The sequence below is a fragment of the Gambusia affinis genome, linkage group LG14 (genome assembly GCF_019740435.1).
Source record: "Gambusia affinis linkage group LG14, SWU_Gaff_1.0, whole genome shotgun sequence".
Taxonomy (NCBI): domain Eukaryota; kingdom Metazoa; phylum Chordata; class Actinopteri; order Cyprinodontiformes; family Poeciliidae; genus Gambusia; species Gambusia affinis.
The window spans coordinates 25,993,256-26,012,191 of NC_057881.1; the positions used below are offsets into that span (position 1 = coordinate 25,993,256).

General features: G+C 38.9%; 1 protein-coding gene across 2 annotated transcripts in view; it reads right to left on the minus strand.

The window, feature by feature from the left end:
* Nucleotides 1-1,233: 1,233 nt before the first annotated feature.
* phf14 (PHD finger protein 14) overlaps nucleotides 1,234-18,936 on the minus strand; it is an 83,065-nt gene continuing 65,362 nt past the window's right edge. For both annotated transcript variants that reach the window (XM_044139112.1, XM_044139111.1), the window contains exon 18: nucleotides 1,234-2,255. In XM_044139112.1, coding sequence (XP_043995047.1) covers nucleotides 2,184-2,255 — 72 coding nt within the window. In that variant the 3' untranslated portion in view covers nucleotides 1,234-2,183. The remainder of the gene's footprint in view (nucleotides 2,256-18,936) is intronic.

The window sequence follows — 18,936 nt, forward strand, 5'->3', positions numbered from 1 at the left end:
AACTCTGAAACCAGCTGCCCGCAGTATCCCAGACCACAGGGAAAAACCTTACATACAATTAAAAAAAACAACTTTCCAATCAGAAAAAGTAGGAAGCAAAATTTTTAAAGAATAAAGGAGAAGAAATGTAACAGTTGTACATTCTAGTTTCCAGAATTTCCCATTTCTGTGAAACCCAAAATATAGGAGGAGTCAAATTGGCTATTTTCCCATCAGTTTTTTTTCTATTAAATACTACATGACCTTCATTATTGACAGGCATGGTGAGAATTTTTAAATGAGTCACTTTTATCTGTAATTACGCTGCTGTTATTTAATTAGCTCAGGTAGATAAAACATATTCTTTATGTGAATGTTGATCAGTCTGATTGTTGCTGTGAAAGAGACAGAAGGGATGTAGAACATGTTCTGCTCTGCAGAATTCAAGATTCACAAAGAAAAATAAGACTTTTAAACAGGTTTTACCTTTTCACATATTAATAACTTCATCATGTTGTCATAGCAGTGGTCTGCTCCACAGAGATGCTGTTTATTATGCTGCACTAGTTAAGTTTATTGTAGTTCTTTGGCAGAAGGTTCAGTTTTCTGCCTCTTCCTTATTTGGTGTGACGTTAGCATTAGCTCGCTTTGGCCACAGCTGCGGAGCTGTGGCCAAAGAGAGGTTTTTACCCTCAGGCCAGCAAAATAAAACTCACTTAAAGCTGCAAATGTTACATCATCTGTAGAGAATAGCAAAAAATAACAACGTTTTGATAAATATCTGTTATATAAAATCTGCTGTCATTTTAATTGGGCTGTAAATTAAAGAAAAACATTTGCAAAAACAGGATGGATCCATTTTCTTTTACTGGATGCTGATGTTTGTAGGAAGTCATGTAAACAAAAAAATTCATATTTCAATGTGACAAGAAAAAAGGACTAGCATTATCATTTTGTTGTGGAAATTCAATGCAGGACATATTCCACAATTAAAAAAATAGAATAATTCCTAAACCCTACATTTGTTATTGTGTCTAAATGAAAAACGACAGGGTCTGCATGAACTTAGGCAAATTATTTTAGCCATCGTGGAAGATTCACTGGATTAGGCCATGATCTATTCTTACTTTCCCATCTTACTGTCCTACACACACTATCAAACTCTCCTAATATGTTCTCTCTCTTTCTGTTTCTTGCTCAACCTTTACACAGTAGAGCTCTTCCAAGCAAATAAGGTCAGAAAACCCAACAATATATAGTTTCATATATTTATTTTGCATTGGCATCTATTATATATAAGAAAACATTTCTCCCATCAAATCCATTGGCACTTTAAAGGACTGAAGTTCTGACAGGTTTTCAGTTGGACAGTGGTTCTGGTCAGACTGAAGGACATAATGAGTAACAGTCTCAAAAAAACTCTTCATTGCTGATTCCCTTTGCATTAGTTGAAAAACACTGTAGAAAGAGGAAGTGATCTGAGGTCTGTCCACTGCTCCTGGAAAACATCCAGCTGCACAACGTGAATGTGAGATGATGACCAAACATGAAGCAAGTCTGACCCTCAGACCGCTGGCTAGTTTTACTTTTTAATAGTTCATTAATAAAGTTTTTAAAAAAGTGTTATACACAAGCAAGATTCCACATTAGTGTTACAGGTGACAAGAGAAGCCAGTACATGAAAAGGAAGGAAGAAGAATTTATGAATAAAATAAGAAAGCAAAAATCATCAAATCAAATGTCAAAAGGAATGCACCTGAAGGAAGTTCTGCCATGCTGTTCTAGCACTTTGTTCTGTAAACAAGACACTCTGCAGGAACACACATCATTGAACTATGAAAATAGACTGTTTGGAAAGAGGTGGAACTGCTGCAGGTGTCTGTCTGTCTGTCTGTCTGATATAATGGGAATAACTCTGCTGTTTGTGCTCTGCTGGCTCACTTCCTTCAGACTCTCCTCCAGAAGAGGACTTTAACTAGCCCATCTGTGCAGCTCTAGCAATAAGAAGTACAAACTCCACCCATGAAACAAACAAAAACAATCACAGCTCATCTAGTTTTCTTCATACTAAAAGTTGAGGAGCAGAAGCTAACTGAAATGGCTGAGTGGAAACTTTGGGAGGCTAGTAAAAAGTTCACATGTGCTGCAGTGTGAACACAAAAGGCGAAGGCTGAATGTGAAGGTGGGGAGCATCTGATCCGGGATCAGTTTGGACTGTCCGGCGCTGCTGCTTCCTGTTTGACAGAGTCATCCTCCTGCGGCTGTTCTTCGTCCTCCTGCAGAGACATCGCAACACCCGTTAGGCCCTTCAGAGAAAACATTCTCTGGCAATAACCACAAACTGAATGCTGGGCGCCGCGTGACGTTGCGGTAGAGCAGGTGGGCTGTAAACACAGAGCTCCACGCATCCAACTCCCAACCTTTGGGACCCAGTTCCTGTCTCGTTACAGGACACACAGTTCCTGTGTGATTTTCAATAAAGGACAGTAGTGTCACAAAAATCTTAAAAAGTCATTAAAATGCATAATAAGAGCCTAATAAAATCCGAATCCCCATTCCAGAGAGGCTCGTTTGTCAGACTGAAAGTACCCCTTAAAAATATAAACATTTAAGCAGGTACTAAAGATTCTTTTCATTAAGCGAAATTGTAAAATTGTTTTTCCTTTATTGGCCAGATGTAATATTCTAATTCTTAATGTCATAATTAGCTGTAAGCAGAGAATCATAATTAACAGAAATAAAGGCTTAAAACTATCCGTCTGTATGGAATTACTGTACATGATGTGTTTCACTGTGTGAACTCAGTTAGTAAAATAATGAACTTTTCAATATTTTAATTTATTGAAGGGTCTATATAACAAGTATTATTTAAGACATACTCAATGAAAAATATTTCAGTTTATTTTCTAATATGGAAACATTTGGGGAACAGATTACTGTTATTATGTGAGGGAAGGATTTCATGTACTTGAGTTGTCAAAGAAAGTTTTCCCTACTTCTTGTTATTCTAAATCCACATAACATCCTGCTGCCACCTTTCCAAAGATTGGCTCCAACTAACTTGATTTTCCATATTATTACTTACATTGTAAATGCTTTTCCAGTAAATATTTAGGACTTCAGCTATCAGTGTATGACTCAACAGCCAGACAATAATAAAACAGACTTAGCTAAATCTATAAAAGCAGAAAATGCAGAAAATTGTTTACTGTGAGCAAAGCAAAGGCTTTGAGTTTTGACAGATCGACTCTCTGAGGGAAAAGGCCCGGCCTGTAATTTGCCACAGTGATGCATGGCTGCTTGTGAAAACAGTTCTAGTTAAAAAGAAGAGCGTTGCTACTCTGATGTGCAAAAGCGAGTCCTTTTCTTCTGACGACTGTCCCCAGAATACTTGGTATCAGTGACCCATGCAGTGGTTCAATTCAATTTCAATTTAGTTTATCTATATAGTGCAGACTCGGAACGAATGGTGTCTCTGGGCGATTTACTAAACAAGAAATAAATTAAATACACTCATTTTAATCCACACATATACACAAATTCAGTCAACTGCAATTTGACCCTGATTGTAAAACAATGCAGTAAAGTTCAGTTTATTGTGGCACCCGGTAAAAAATGTTCTGTGGAAGAAAAAGCCAGCCAACTGCAGTCAGTCAGCATGCAGTCTGCTGCTCCTGTGGACAGCAGACTGCATGGTGCTGTGACCTCCAGAGGACAGGGGGTCTCCCCCCACTCATCCACTGCGGCTGACTGGGGCTTGTGTGAAACACAAAGAGCTGAACTGAACTGTTTTTTTTTTCCACAGCACCTGCAGGCAGCTTTGATTCAGACACTGAGGAAAAAATGAGTGCTGCAAATAATTACTGAAGGTCCAACCAAATAGAGGAAACGTTTAGATGGAGCACTGGACAACAGCAGTGAGTTGTGTGGTGGAACTGTTTATCATGTTGCCATGGTGACAGCTTTAGCTATGGGGTGGATACTGTCTGTCAGACTTTCATTCCTAAGGCTTGTTTCATAATCCGTTTCAAGAAGTGTTTTACAGACACACATTGTCTTTGGTGCTTAAGGTTAACTTTCAGAATCTCCCCTGACATTCCCTACAAAGCTTGGTCCTTGGGTAACATATAAGACAAGTTTATTTGTATAGCACATTTTAGCAACAAGGCCACTCAGAGTGCTTTACACAATAAAACATAATACAGTAACCAATTAGGAAATATCTCACTGAGACATTAGTCCTCTAGTCCTGTAAATGTTCCTCAGGTGATAGAAGGCAGACTTTGTAACTGTCTTTATGTGACTGTAGGTTCAGGTCTGAGTCCTTCACTATCAGAGTTCAAGCTTGATCATAAGAACTCAAGCCTTCCTTTATTATGGTTTTAGTAGGCAGCCAGAGGTCGTTTTGCATGTTTTCCTTACAACAATCTTTTTTGGTAACTAAATGATCTATCTTTGTAACAATCTAAAGAAGCATTATGGCCATGCATGTTGCTGGTATATAATTACTCTAGTCATCAGCCAGTGAAACATCCACTGGCCACAGCAGGGAATTGGTGGGCCAGAGAGATTTATTTTTATAATAATTGATCGTCAGTATTATCTGTTGATTGGTTTGCAGGTGAATTACCTCACAGTGATGTGCTTGGCTAGAGCATCCAGATGGTAACACTGTAAATGTAAATGTGAGTTTTGAATGCAACAAAGAAGAATGTGAAATGGAGAGAGCAGGAGCCAGCTGATTTAGAAAAGCAGCCAAAGTGAAAGTGACAGAGCTGCAGCAGTGATTAAACAGCTCTGACAGATACAATTACCCCCCCTCCAGAGGTTAATAGACACATCTACACACCAGAATGTGTGATCACCAGGTTAGGATCTGCAGCCCACGGCGCCCTATGAATCACCGGCAGCTAGACGAGAGCAGACAATAGTTGGGGCCTAATTTTCTGTCAGTCAAGGAGGGCCTGACTCCCATGAGTAGTTTTGTTCTACTTACATATAAAGACACTTCTCTTAAATTTCACATTTTATTTAATCATGCTGTGAACTGTGAATAAAAATATACTGAATGTTAAATGCTCCATAATCGTGTTTATTGCATCCCTTTTATGTCCTCATTGTGTTAAAAAACACCTTCTGTCAGACACGTTTCAGAGTTATTTATTAACAGCAGATCATGATTCCGATTTCCACTGATTTACTAATTAAATATAGAATGCTTGTCTCTTTTCTGCTCACAAATTTTCTAATAATTAGCCCTGTTCAGTCCACTTTAATCCAACTCTGGGTGGTTTGTCTAGAAAGTCTGGTTCGTTTGGGACAGTGTGAATGTGGAGTGGAACTCTGATGTGGACCAAAAAATTGAACTCTGGTTCTCCTACAAACTTTGGTCTGGGTTTGGCTGAAGTGAACTCTGGTGCAGTTAGAATGCATATATGAACACCAAGTGAACCAGAGAGCACTCCAAACACAGGAAGTGGGCTTATTATATTATAAACATAAGAGGAGTAAACCTGACCCCATGGTGTTAATCTGAGATCTATTGCTTTAGGTCAGAATGGAGCTGATGGTAACAGCTAATGGAAACAGACACTTTAGGAATTTAATAGAAAACTTCTTATTGGTGACATGCCACTCTATTTCTTGGTGACTATGTAACAAACTCTCATAACAAAACGTAATATCAATCTGGAGACTTTGGTATAATTACCTCCTGCTGCACTCATTGCACCCATAGGCCTGTTATGAGGACAACTTTTATTGGGTATTGGTAAATAGTCCCAGAATTAAAAAAGGGGAGGAAAAAACAGTACACACCATAAATAAAATGGATTATGATCTCAAAGTAAACAAAATTGCCCTTCAAAAAATATTTATCATCAGAATGGAAATGATCAAACTCATAATGAATTAATTGCTTATTGCGACAGGCTTAGTAGGAGGTAGACAATGACAATGAAAAAATTTATGACAAATTCTACTTTGTCAGCAAGCTTCTTTAGTTTAATTAGTAAATGACACTAACATATTGAAGCAGTGAATCAAAATCAAGTTTCAAACATCATGGCACATAGTCTCATAATATAACACTGTTATTCCAGTTTTAAGTTGATCGGTAGGCATGTTGCTCATAAAGCCAAACGGTGCTCATCATATTTTCTGCCAGCAGTGTTCTAAGGCCACGTCTAGAACCCGTAAATTAGTGTTAGAGCAAATGCAAAGACTGGCCTGTAAATCTTCTCTTACTAAAAGAACCTTGGCGGTGCTTCTGGAACAGTCTTGATATGCGGCTTCCCTCAAGAAAAATGTGCCATTTTTTCCTGAACTCTGTTGCTTTGTGGTGTCGGTCCGTGGGGCCGATATAAATCTGAGTGCAGGATGACGCATCGTGAACTCCCCCATCGTATATGCTTGTGCCATCTACCAAATCTCCCAGACAAGTCTGCCAATTTTCCAATTACCTATGGTGCCATTCATTATCAGAGGGCCAGTCACTTCTTAAATGGGAAACAAGAGGAGAGGAGGGGCTACGCCATGCTAACTACCTCATAAACCCAGAGAAGTGCCTCCCATGCCTCCTTCTGTTCTGATTTAGTGGGTGACCCTGGGGGAAGAGTGACGGAGGTTCATGTGGCCCCTGAGGGCCTTCGCTGGATTTCTCATGTGCTCTTTATCCTTGCCACTCCAACCCCTCAGCCACCTATCATTCCTGCCTGTGCCTGAGGGAAAGCAGGCGAGTGTCAGCGCTGCACTGCTTCACTGGTGCTGGTATTATCCTGCTGTCTGGCTGCCTACAGAACCCATCGGCCCCACCCCCCACCTTCTATCCCTTACCTCCACCCCCACCCTCCTGTCTGGGAATGAAGAGTTGCACAGTCCTAATCTTTGTGTCTCTTCGAATCTCAGTAAAGCGCCAGGCTGAAAGAGAAACCGCATCTGAAAATTGCATCCAGATAAAGCCCACTGTTTACCTTTCTATACTTCTGGTTAGGCTTTTATGGCGGCTCTGCAGAAATTGCCTCTGTAACATGCTTATCTGAATGGTGCAAGAGATGAAGAAGATGAGCAATTATATTTTAAATGCAGCCATCATCCAGCAAGTATGAAAAGCTTTCTGAGTAGGAGTACTTGCTGTTTAAGGGCACAAGATATACATAGTCTCTACACTGGCAGCATTGTCAGAGCATATAGAAACAGCCAGACGTTGTTACCACAGACACAGCACAGGTGGGCTTCCTTAATGCTGTACTTTTCAATCAAAAGATACCTATTTGTGGCAGAGCCTTGTTTGGTTTAGTCCAATCTTTGAAGAAAGAAAATTCTAGCTCTTCAGTGGTAAAAAGCACAAGTCTAACTATGAACCTGGTTGTTTGGAACCTGGAAACTAATTCCTAGTGTTCATCAAACCATTATACGTTCTGGAAGAGTTGCAGATATTTGTGTTAGAAGTTGTCTTAGAAGAGTGCATACAACTCTTCTAAGAAGCTTCTTTTCACTCTTGTTCAAATCACATGCAGAGATTTTCACTTTATAAGACAACAATATCAATATCTGTACTGACAGAGAAATAATATAAACACAGTGTCAGCTCTAGGGTGCTATGTATAGACATAATAGAATGACCTGGTTTTTACCACCATCTAATATTATTAAATCTACCCTCAAGCACACAACAGATTCCACACTGTGGTTATTAAACAGATGAAGCCAAAAGACTTGAGGAACCAATTTCTGTAGCAATAATGTAAAGCAGTGGATTTACTAAGTCATCTAGAGTTGGAAGGTTGTGGGTTCTATTCAAGGTGCGCACACCAAAGATGTGTATGGGTGTGTGTATGTACATTTGTGAGAGCAACTATTGGCCAGAACAGCAATATTCACGTCAGATATTAATTGGCCCACATTTTCATATGGGTGCATCCCTACTTTGGCTACAGAAGTCTTCATGGTTAATCATGTCAGGTGTTAAGTTCCTGTAGCCTGTTAAATTGTGCTGAATAAGGACGACCTGTGGTCTAGAAGGAGTCCGGCCCTCTCTACTGCTGTCTAACACAGCATCACAACTTTGGATTCGTTTATTTTTACAAAAATATATTACTTATTTGCACTCTTATTAAGGCAAATAAAAAACTCAGAAGACTCATAATTACAAAAAAACAAGTCTCTAAAAAGAAGTATCTGGTCGTCACAGTTTCTCTCTGTAATTTGCTGTCTTTTTTAAAACAACCTGTTTAACCTCTGCAATCAGGCAGACTGTCATCACTTCAACGCTGAATAACAAACCTAATGATTTTCAAGAGACCTGATATAATTACTGGTTTGAAGTTTCCCGCTCTTCATGGGTGTGAGCGTGAGGCGCCGGGCGCAGCCAGAGCTGCTCATCCAGGGAAACAGCTGAGTTGAAGCAGCAGCGCTCTGCCTCCTCCTGCTACAGCACAGTTAAGGCGCTGAGTTGTGCATCAGTAGCCCGTACTACAGAGATATGCGTTCTGGGGAAAAGGCGCAAGAGACGCTGCCTCTCTGAAGAGCCTGCAGCTGCTGATGGGCTGTGACATTGTGGGATATCTCCATCCCTCTGAGGAGATAAAGGAGAGGAGACGAGCAGAGCGGAGAGAGGAGGGCAGCACATTCCTATAGGCTGCCACAGCCGCTGGCACTAACACATACATATATGATAATGAAATGCCACGTCTTTCATTGGAGGTAGACACTTTAAAGGGCACTAGCAGAGAGTTGTTCCTGTTCTGTGATGCACAAAGAGAGAAAGAGAGCTCAGCCTGAGCTCTAGGTGGCATCAAAGACTGGGACAGCGAAACTCATGACTGCTGCTCCAACACGGCTAACAGAACCGGCCGAAAACACACACACACACACGCCCACGCACACACACACGCACACACCCACCCACCCCAGCAAATCTTCAAAAACTTGGATTAAAATTCAGCTGTAAAGGAATCATAATATATAACACAGTGTGCACTTCAGTAAGCTTCCCTGCCTTTATCGAGGCTGTACAGTCCTCAGAAGAATTAGCAGTTAATTAGTGCGACTTGCTTTCTTATCATGTTTTCTGCTTCCATTGTGTTTATTTGTGTCAGTGTCTTACACTGCAAAATGTGCATGCAGAAGAAGCCATGCTGCATGGACCCCTCTAACCTTTACCGGCCAACAGTTTAATAAATCCAGTCCAGAACAGAAAACCTGAGCAGCAGCTGAGCTCTGGAAAGCTGCTGGGTAATCCTGGCTTTAGCAGCTAAAAAACTAAATTACTTACAAAAGGAGCTTTAAAATGTTTATTTAAAATCCAATATGCATATAATAATTGAACTATTGCTAGTACTAGTCCAGTTAAATAATAACTATTGCTAACTAAAGGTTTGGAACAATTTATAAATAACACTAAATTCAAAGAATTTACACATATTCAGCTTTTGCATGTTGTAAAATAAAAATTTTTACATTAATTGTAGGATTAAAATTTTCATGAACATGAACACTTATATTATTGTACTATCTTATAAATATCCATCACTTTGGTAGAGATTTCCTCAGTGATTAAATTCTTATCTTGAAATATTATAAGTATTTCAGAAATATGTCTCCATATTATACAGTGAGGAAAATAAGTATTTGAACACTCTGAGACTTTGCAAGTCTTTTCATCTTAGGTGCATGTCCACTGTGAAAGACCTTTAAGTATTGCAAAAAAGCAAATAAGTGTTGTCGGCCAAGGAAAGCAGCAGCAGTTGATGACAGAAATATGCTGAGAGCTGTGAAGAAAAATCCCAAAGGATGAGTAGTGACATCAACAACAACCCCACTGTGCAGGGTGAAGATATCACAATACACTGTTTGAAGACTCTGAGAGCAGAAACACAGAGGCAAACCACTGATCAGTAGGAAGATTCACAAGACCAGATTGCAATTTGCAAAGAAGTATAGAGATGAGATACAAAAGTTCTGGAAACTTTTGTGTCTCAAAAGTTTGATGATGTCATCTTATGGACTGATGAGGCCAAGATGAATCTACCAAAGTGAGGGATTTGGTACTTTGGCCTTTCCCAAAGTGATGGAAGGGCCAAAGTGTGGAGAAAGAAAAGAACCGCTTTGGATCTGAAGCACACAAGCTCATCTGTGAAGCATGGTGGAGGTAATGTCATGGCTGGGAATATTCATTTTTATTAATGATATAAGTGATGATGGCAGCAGCAGAATGAGTTCAGAAGTGTAAATAAACTTTTTACAGAGAAATGCATCCCAAGTAATCAGGAGAAATTTATTATGCAGCAGGTCAACTACCCAAAACACACATAAGGACTTCATCAGAGAAAAAAGTGAAAGGTTTTAGACTGAACAAGTCAGAAACCTGACATTAACCCAGAGAAAGCCTTTCACCTCCTGAAGAGGAGAGTAAAGGGAGAAATCCCCCAAAACAACAAAACAACTGAAAAAGTCTGTGGTAAGAAACTAAATCTGCTCACTTAAAACTGCTGTGGTGCAACTCAAATTGTGAAATATGCTGATCTACTGAACGCCTACATGTAAAAATCAGGAAGTAAAAGCTAACATTCAGAACTCTTATTTCATGCCCATCTTTTGATCTTAAACCCAAATGTATTCAGTGTATAACAAAAACAAAGGATCTTGTCCTGCTGTGTATCTATATATAGGCGTATGGGTGTGTGTGTGTGATTTATTGCTTATTTGTATTTCTTACCCAAAATACTTGCAGAAGACTCAGGAAATCAAATTTCTATATGAAGCTGTGTTTATAACTTCTATTTTATTTATCAAATAAATTTTTTTAAGATGGTTTAAAGCACGCCTGATCATACAACTCATTATTACAGTCAGTGCTCTTTCTGGGTGTTGGTCATTCCACCTACTTCCTTATGTTGTTTTTCATTCTGGTCCCAACATGTTCCGGTACACAACTGTTTGCAACATTTTCTAATTTCCTATCTGCTGACAATCAAAAATAAAGATCATTTTCCATTAGCTACTATACTGGAAGAAAATGTAGTTTTGTGACTCCAAAAAGTGACATCTGTCAGCAAGACGTTGCTTAGAAATATTTTAGTTCACTCACTGTCAAGCTGTCAAATTTGTAAGAGTGAATAAATTAAAAATAAAAATTACAACAAAATTAAATTACACAGAGGGGTTTTTAAATGATTTGCTGTATCTTCAGAATTCATTAGAAGAGTAATAGTTTAAGAAATGGTACTGATTGATAGGAGATGGAAAGGCAACGGGTACGTTGAAAATGCAAGTACAAATTATTAAGTAAAGAAACATTGAAGATATCTGGTGAGCTGGTTCTATGCAAGAAATACTGTCATTCAAATATATACACAGGCAGCATCAGAAATGACACGGAAACTTCATATAAGCGGAGGGACTTGATGTTTGTCAAAATGCGCTTTGTTTCTTATGGTGCCCCAGAGGGGAACAAAGCACTTTATGACTTCTCTTCAAACATGGCAGTAAACAGTGCAACAGAAACGTAAGGTTATTATGAGCCAGCAACAACAAATTTTAACAAACTTCTCTGACAGTATAACAGGATGTGTTTCCCTGTTGCTTCAGCTTTCAAAGGAAAATCTAATTTTCAGCACCAAGTGGTCTTTTACAATCAGACTTCCACTGGTTCGATAAAATTCTGCTGTTGCTTATTCCCCAAAATCAACTGTGAAAGCACAGAAAGATGTTTCCTTGGAAACCAGTTTGAGGTGCAAATCTGCCCTTGTAATGGTTTTATGAAGTGGATAAGTGTACAAACCCTGATCTTCTGTTATGCAGCACAAAGAGGAATAAGAATATCATAATAATCAGGAAGTATTTTATCTAGTTCAGATCTCTGCTCTTTCAGCTATAGTTATGTTTCATAAAATGCTTCGAGTTCTAGTCTACGATTAAGATGGAGTAATTTTCTGTTTTCACACTTTTTTCTAGCATGACACAGTAGCACACCTTCTGTTTTTATTTCTACTAAGAATCCTAAAACACACAAAAAATAATGACCCAACTTAAAAACGTGAGCACATTTTCCCTGTGTTTTGGTTGTCTTTGGTTCCTCCATGTAACAGAGATCTTTTTGCCATTCAAGGGATGTTTTCATGGGTCATAAAGAGCAGCTTCATGAGTCTGTTCAGGCAGTGCATTACTCGCTACATTTACCCACTTCTGTCCTCAGCCACATTCCCAAACCTTTGCTCCTCGACCCCCACAAAGCAGCCACCAGAGAGAACATTTAAAGTTGATGACTGCTCATATTTGCAATTCCGGTTACATTTATTACGAAGGGCACTGTTTAATGCTCCCTTTTCCCCGCAAGAAACAAATTTCCATTTCAGTGAGGCATGACTGATACTGAGATGGTCTTACCAGGCGAAGGCTAATTTAATAAGAGGTGGAATGCAAAAGCAGGTCTGCCTTTTATCGCCTTGTCTGATAACTACAAATATCCCTGAAAGAAATATAGAGTTGGAAAAAGAAGGACGTCTCTATTTCTAGACTGCAGCCTTTAAAAACAGCAGGAAGAACATGCGGCCCTGCTGCCAAACTAAAAATGTTTGTCTGTTGGTTATGCGTTAAGAAATGTTTGAGAACACCCTCGTTCCCTCTGAGGTCAGACTGTGATTGAATACTCACTGAAAACACTCTGCCAGCAAAGAACAAATATAAGAATGTACTAAATTATATTACAAAAATTACTGATCAGGTTTGGCTTGCAATCACCTTGACAATGGTTGACCATGAATCTCAGTATTTTACTGTTAAACTTGAGACAAGCTAGTCTGTAATTGGGTAACCCAGTAATAAAATGAAGAGCTTAAGGAGAAAAGCTCGAGTCAAGGTGTGGAAATGGCCAAATGGCCAGATGCTAACACAACTTAAATGTGTGGTGGGATCTTAAATAAATAAATTCCTGCAAGTTTCATTGACCTGATACCACAAAATCTTTAAAAAATATATCAGCTTTCTCTCAACAACATCCATCCACCCATTCATTGAAGTAGGAATGCGCGATATGAACGGTAGAAGCGATATAAATTTGGCCTAACAATAGAGATCTGTAGTCTACTGGCCAGGTAATGTTTGCTGATGATGTAACCGGCCGGCATCAAAACAGAGGAAGCAAAAAGCAGCATGGCTGAGAGCACAAGGGAAGAGTTTGTTCAAAAGGCAGGTGCAAAAACATACATTTTCTGGACCTGGTTAAAGTTTAACCTCCGATGGTCTTGGCGCAGTAAATATGACGGTCAGACAGCAGGAAAGTGAGAAGTAAAAGCGCAGGTGAAGTCAGTGTGAAACAGCCAGGACAAGTGTTATAACTGAAATAGTCCTTCAATGGAACTAGTACCTTTTAATCACTATTAAAGAATTATTGACTTAAAACAAGCTCCTATTTTTTGCTGAAAGGTTACTTGTAAGTTAGTTTTACATTATTTCAAGTGTGGTAAGATATTTGCACAAGAAACGAGACCAAAAATACTTGGTAAGACTTTGTGTTTTTGCAGTGAATGTCTTGCTACTGTTAATGGCTTCATGCCTGGTGTCACTGTTTTCATTCTTAAACTAGTTGACTTATAAAAGTTGGTCAAATATTCAAATGACAGATCAGAGTTGAAGAAATTGTACTCAATGCAGCAGTTATAGGAAAGTGAAATTTGTGTTACTAATCTGCAGAACTATCAGAAACTTTGTTTATTCGGTCATAAATAAAAGAACTTACCAACTTTTATTAGTCGATGTCAATATATGTGAGGAATGTGAGAATTGCTGTGCTGAAAAAGATGCTGCAGGGCAAACTACAGCAACCATAACCATAAACAATCTATAATTCAAATATTATTAGAATAATAGGTAAACATGCATGCATGCATGCATGATTATCACATATTTTAAATTGTAACTAATAATTAACTGTTACAATAACTAATAATTGTAACTGCTGGCTTAGTGTTTCTGTCCCACAGTGTGAGTACAGCACAAGGTCAGCAGCAGGTGATCCTGGCTGATCTGAGCCATTCCCGCTCCTGTTCAAATCAAAGCACACAGATACTTAATTGTCCTTCTGTGAAAACAGTGTGATTGTATACACTCATTAACATCTGGAACAAATGATAAACTTCTATCCCAAATGAATGTCCAACCCTAAAGTTTCACATTTGACCGTCTGCTGCAGATAAAGTCCAATGTTTCAATAAGTACAAACAGATCTACTTCACAGAGAGGCTGGCCACATGGCCGGGGTTTACTGTCTCGGATAATTTCTAAATATCAATTTGAGTCCTTTGTACAGTTTTGTTTTGCATGAACTTTCTTAAGACAACCTAAGATACAAAAAAAAAGAAATAAGACATTCAGCTGTGGTGAGTTCACAAAAATTGCTAAAGAGAAGATCATTATGAATATTTATAGAGAGAAGGAGTTGTTCCTGACTGCAAAATGCCATCGGACTGAAACATGCTTTCAACCTGCACAGCAGGAGCCGGGGACTTGTAGAGCTGTTACCCTAACGAAGGCTGCGCAGCCGTTTCTCAGAGTCTGCTCAACGCTTTATGGTCAGATAATACCAGGGAGTCTGACAAGTGGCCTTATGTACGTTCTCTGCTAAAAGGGTTATTAGAACAGAGCTGGGTTCAGAGAAATGGGCCACTCAAGCCACTGGGGATCCCAACAGCAATCACACACTTCAGTTTATTTCACAAATTAGGCCCTGAGAGGGGCATGCACGTCTGTAGCACCTAGTTAAAGTGATGGAGGTGACTCCCAGGCATTGATTTTTCTCTTCGCCTCTGGCATCCCGCAAGGCCACAACTGTGCTCCCTCTGGGCTGGTCTAGTTGGCCCTGCTCCCTTTAAATCACATTAAACTGTGGCTACGCTTTAGCTATGTCTGTGAGACAAGCATCAATAATGCAGTTATCAAACTGTAATCACCTCTTACACTTCGGCAGAGCTTTAACTGCTGGACTTTTCCATTGCACTCTTCCCCAACCGAGATATTAGGAGTAAACTTGAACATGTAGGAAAAAATAGAGGACAATAAATTCAAATCAGGCGATTTATCTTCATTTCATAAATGCACCAATGATACAGATTAATCCAATCAAACTGCTAATGAAAAACGCCTCATATAGAAAATAAAAATAGGTTAAAGGCTATATTTCTCCTCAAAGACAGATACTTACAGGATGAGGAGCTGACAGATTGTTTTCCACCCTCCCTCCTCTGAAGACCACAGCAGCTGATGAGTAATGATGCCTATTTTTCTTTCAATTTACTCCATATAGTAAAGGCAGCAGACTGTGACACTTCATTACGGTAATTAGGCTAATTTAATTACCGTCTTTCACAGGTCAGGCAGGAAGCCACTGATTGATGGCACAGCTTGTGAATGCAAAATTCTTTAAAGAAAAACATAGCCAGAATACCTCAGCTACAGCGCACTGAGCTCATGAACACTGTAGTCAAAGTCAGCAGCGTTAACCGGGAAAAAGCACTACGGGACATAAACAGAGCCGAATAATCTGAGGTCAGAACCCAACTTCAAGTTTATATCGTTAGCGGAGCAGGAGTTGCCCTGTGGCTGTGGTGGCAGTCAAGCAAATGAAACTTTTATGGTCATTCATTTCAACAGTTGCAAACCTTTTGATAACAACAAGGCTGAGAGCAGCCTGACTGGCGCATCCCACACAAGTTCACAGTTGAGCACTTTAAACACTGTCTGAACAACTTTAAGAGCTTTTGGCATTTCAAACCTTTTATCAGAATCTCCTCTCCTGATTCACCATGAAGCTCAGCATTCCAGGCTCTGCTGCAAGGGTATAAATAAAGCCTTAAACAAGAGCCCCTTGGCACGGCAACAAGCCTGAATTAAAGGCCATCTGTATATTACGGCAAAACTGTCACTTTATTGCTGAAATCAATTTAGCAAGGCCCTGGAGCGGGAGGGATATGGCCTTGGTCAGAGTGAGGTTTATCTAAACGGAGCAGGCTGAGAGAAACACAGCGTCTATAATGAACTCCCGGGTGTCCAATAAAGCCTTTTATTTCCCCTTTTGTACAGCTGAAACACGCGTGTGGTGGCAACATTCAGCTTCACAGTTGCAGTGACACAAGCAACCAGCGGCTCCTCTGTAATTACACCTGCCTGCAGATGCCTCAACAATACAAGCAAATCACAAAGACAAATCATCATTAAAATGCTATTTTCTTCTGAAACGTCAACCAAATCTCATTTATTCTGACCTTTAAAAGAAAATAAGAAAACCATCTTACAGAACTAAACAAACTATCAGATGCATTCAAAAATAACCAAGATAATATAATACAATATAACCACACAATCTAAAATGACACAGGGCAAAATTTTTACATCTAATATTTTAAAGTTAACTTGAAAAAAAAACAAAAAACTTTTTTCGAAGATAATTTCCTAAAAATATACTTCAGAAGCCACTGAAAAAATCTAATCAAAATTTCTGCAGTTTTGGTTCAAGAGATATGAATTGGGGGATAAAGACGTGCTTTTCATACCTGTGTAAATTGCTACAGCACTTTTTATCACGTTTTGATTTTATGATTTGGTGCATGTTGAAGGATTATAGAATCACAGCTCTTTGAATTTCATATGATAAATCTCTTCAGTATAGTCACTTTGTCCCTCTGTTGTTACACCTGAACTTATGTTGGATGCTTCATTTGATTTTGTAATCCATAGCTGTACTCCTCCATGTGCAGTTAAATAAAGACAAACAAAAAAAAAAGATAGAAATAAAAGTATTTATGCTGAGTCTGTTTCACTTCTAAAGGTTGAAAATGTTTTAATTTTACCAGCTAGACAGCTTTTAACTTTGTTCTTTGGAACAAAGTTAAAAGTCTGACTGAAAAAAGTAGAGTGATTAAATATTAAAATGGTGCCTCCTTATTTCTTTGAAAGAAGATGAATTTTCCTGAATTGTAATCAAATTGGTGTAAATCTCCCTCTGTGTGGCTGAATTTGGACTGAATTCTTTAACATACATATTTGAAAACAAACTGGCTCTTTCAAAGTGTCCTGAGATGACTTTTATTTTGGGGTGGGAAGAAATAAAAATGAAATGACTGTGGACTAAAAATAACATTTACGTATAGTGACTGTGGTTTTAAGATGTTTTCTATTTAAATCTGAAGGAGGTCTTATATTTTGCACTCTATAGCAGCTCAAAATTGAGTAGCTCATGTGGAACAAAGTGACCTTTGCATCAGCATTTGGGTGACACTTGGCAAAAATAAGAATGTAATGTTTGGAACTACTTGGGAATCTATGGTGTTTGTGACAAAGTTAAAGTAAAACTCATTTATCTTCTGTTTATTTCTTCCCTTAGATGTTGCACTCCTTCTTCTTAGATAACGCCAGTAGCAGCAGGGAGATCTGGCAAATAACTTCCTGCACCAGTCTGTGTAGAAGACAGTCAGCCATAAGTTGACCGCCCCACTATCTCGGCCAGATGAATCTCAAACGTACAGATCAGGTAATATTCTGCACTTAAAGCTGGCATTTAAGAAGCATTCCTCCACCACAGGCAAAAACGGTGCATGGCTTGGCATTTAGAGGCGGGTAATAAAACTTTTCTTAAATACAGCTCTCATCTCAGAGTGCTTTTTAGATGCCCTTAGTGGAGTCAATTATCTCCCCACACTTGCTATTACTGAGACACTCTGAGCACCTCGCGCCTTAAAAGGTCCGTGAATCATGCTTTCTGAAAAATGTCACATTCTTAACTGCCTCTCAAAATGCAGACCCTGCCATGTAAGTGGCGGCGAACACGTGTTGGCTTCTTTCATCCATTTTTACTTACCCGTGCCTTCTTAATATGCTAGATGAATTTAAAGCAAATAAAATTCTAATTTAGAAAACAATTCACTCTGCACTTAACAATGTGTTATAGACCGCTGCTGAAATAAGAGATGATCAAAAGTAATGCGTTGAAAAGTTATTGAACAGATTTTTTTTCTATTTCCTGACTGGCTAAATAAAGTTGAGATTTATTTTTGTTTAACCAGTGAAACATCCAGCTTCTGTGAGGCAGAGTCCTGCAGCTTCTGCTGTTTGATGTGAATAAGTGGAAGGGCAGCGCAGGAAGCTACAACATTCACTAGATGCTATGTATGCATAGAAGAAGAAGCAGCTGTATGAGGGAACAGACTGAATGTTTTCAAGTGCTCATGTTTAACGTGGCTTGTTGTTGTGTACCGTGCCCATCCTGGTTACCTCTTGAAAAAAACGCAGGAAAGCCTAAAAAATTTATTCATTTATTGCAGAAACATAATCTCATCATTTACAAAACTCCATCGTTTTACTTGAGGGCATATATTCAACCCTGTAAGAAATACTTGTTGGGTTTTTTACAAATCCCAACGTCCTACAATTTCAAACAATTAAAGTAAACTTAAGCCTTTTATATTGAAATTTCAGTTTTACAATTTTGAGTTTGGATTTTCTAGGAATTTCCGACATGTAATCCATGACATCCTCTTTCCTTCAAATATAATAATCATGATGTGAGAACGCTCACTGTTATAAGGACAGTAAAGATTTATACCTGGGGCTGCCAGGTCTCCAAATCAACCAACAAAAAGCATCTACATCATAACATGTAGCCATTTTATGACATTTCTGCTTTGAGTAAGGAGAGATCTCTGGTCACACCGTAAAAAAAAAAGCTCAGAAAACCTTCAGCTTGTTCCCGTAATCTCTGCTCACATGAGGCAACGCAATGCAGAAACCTGTTCTAATCCCACTGGCCAAGTGAAAAGCATCACTATCTCCAAAGCATTTTGGATCTGAATCAGGTTCAGTGGTTTGTGAACCTGGTGATCTTCTAACTGCCTACAGAACAAGGAACACTGGAATGTTTTGCTAAACAGCTTTTGTTTTATCCATTTTTTTTTAACTGTACCGCTG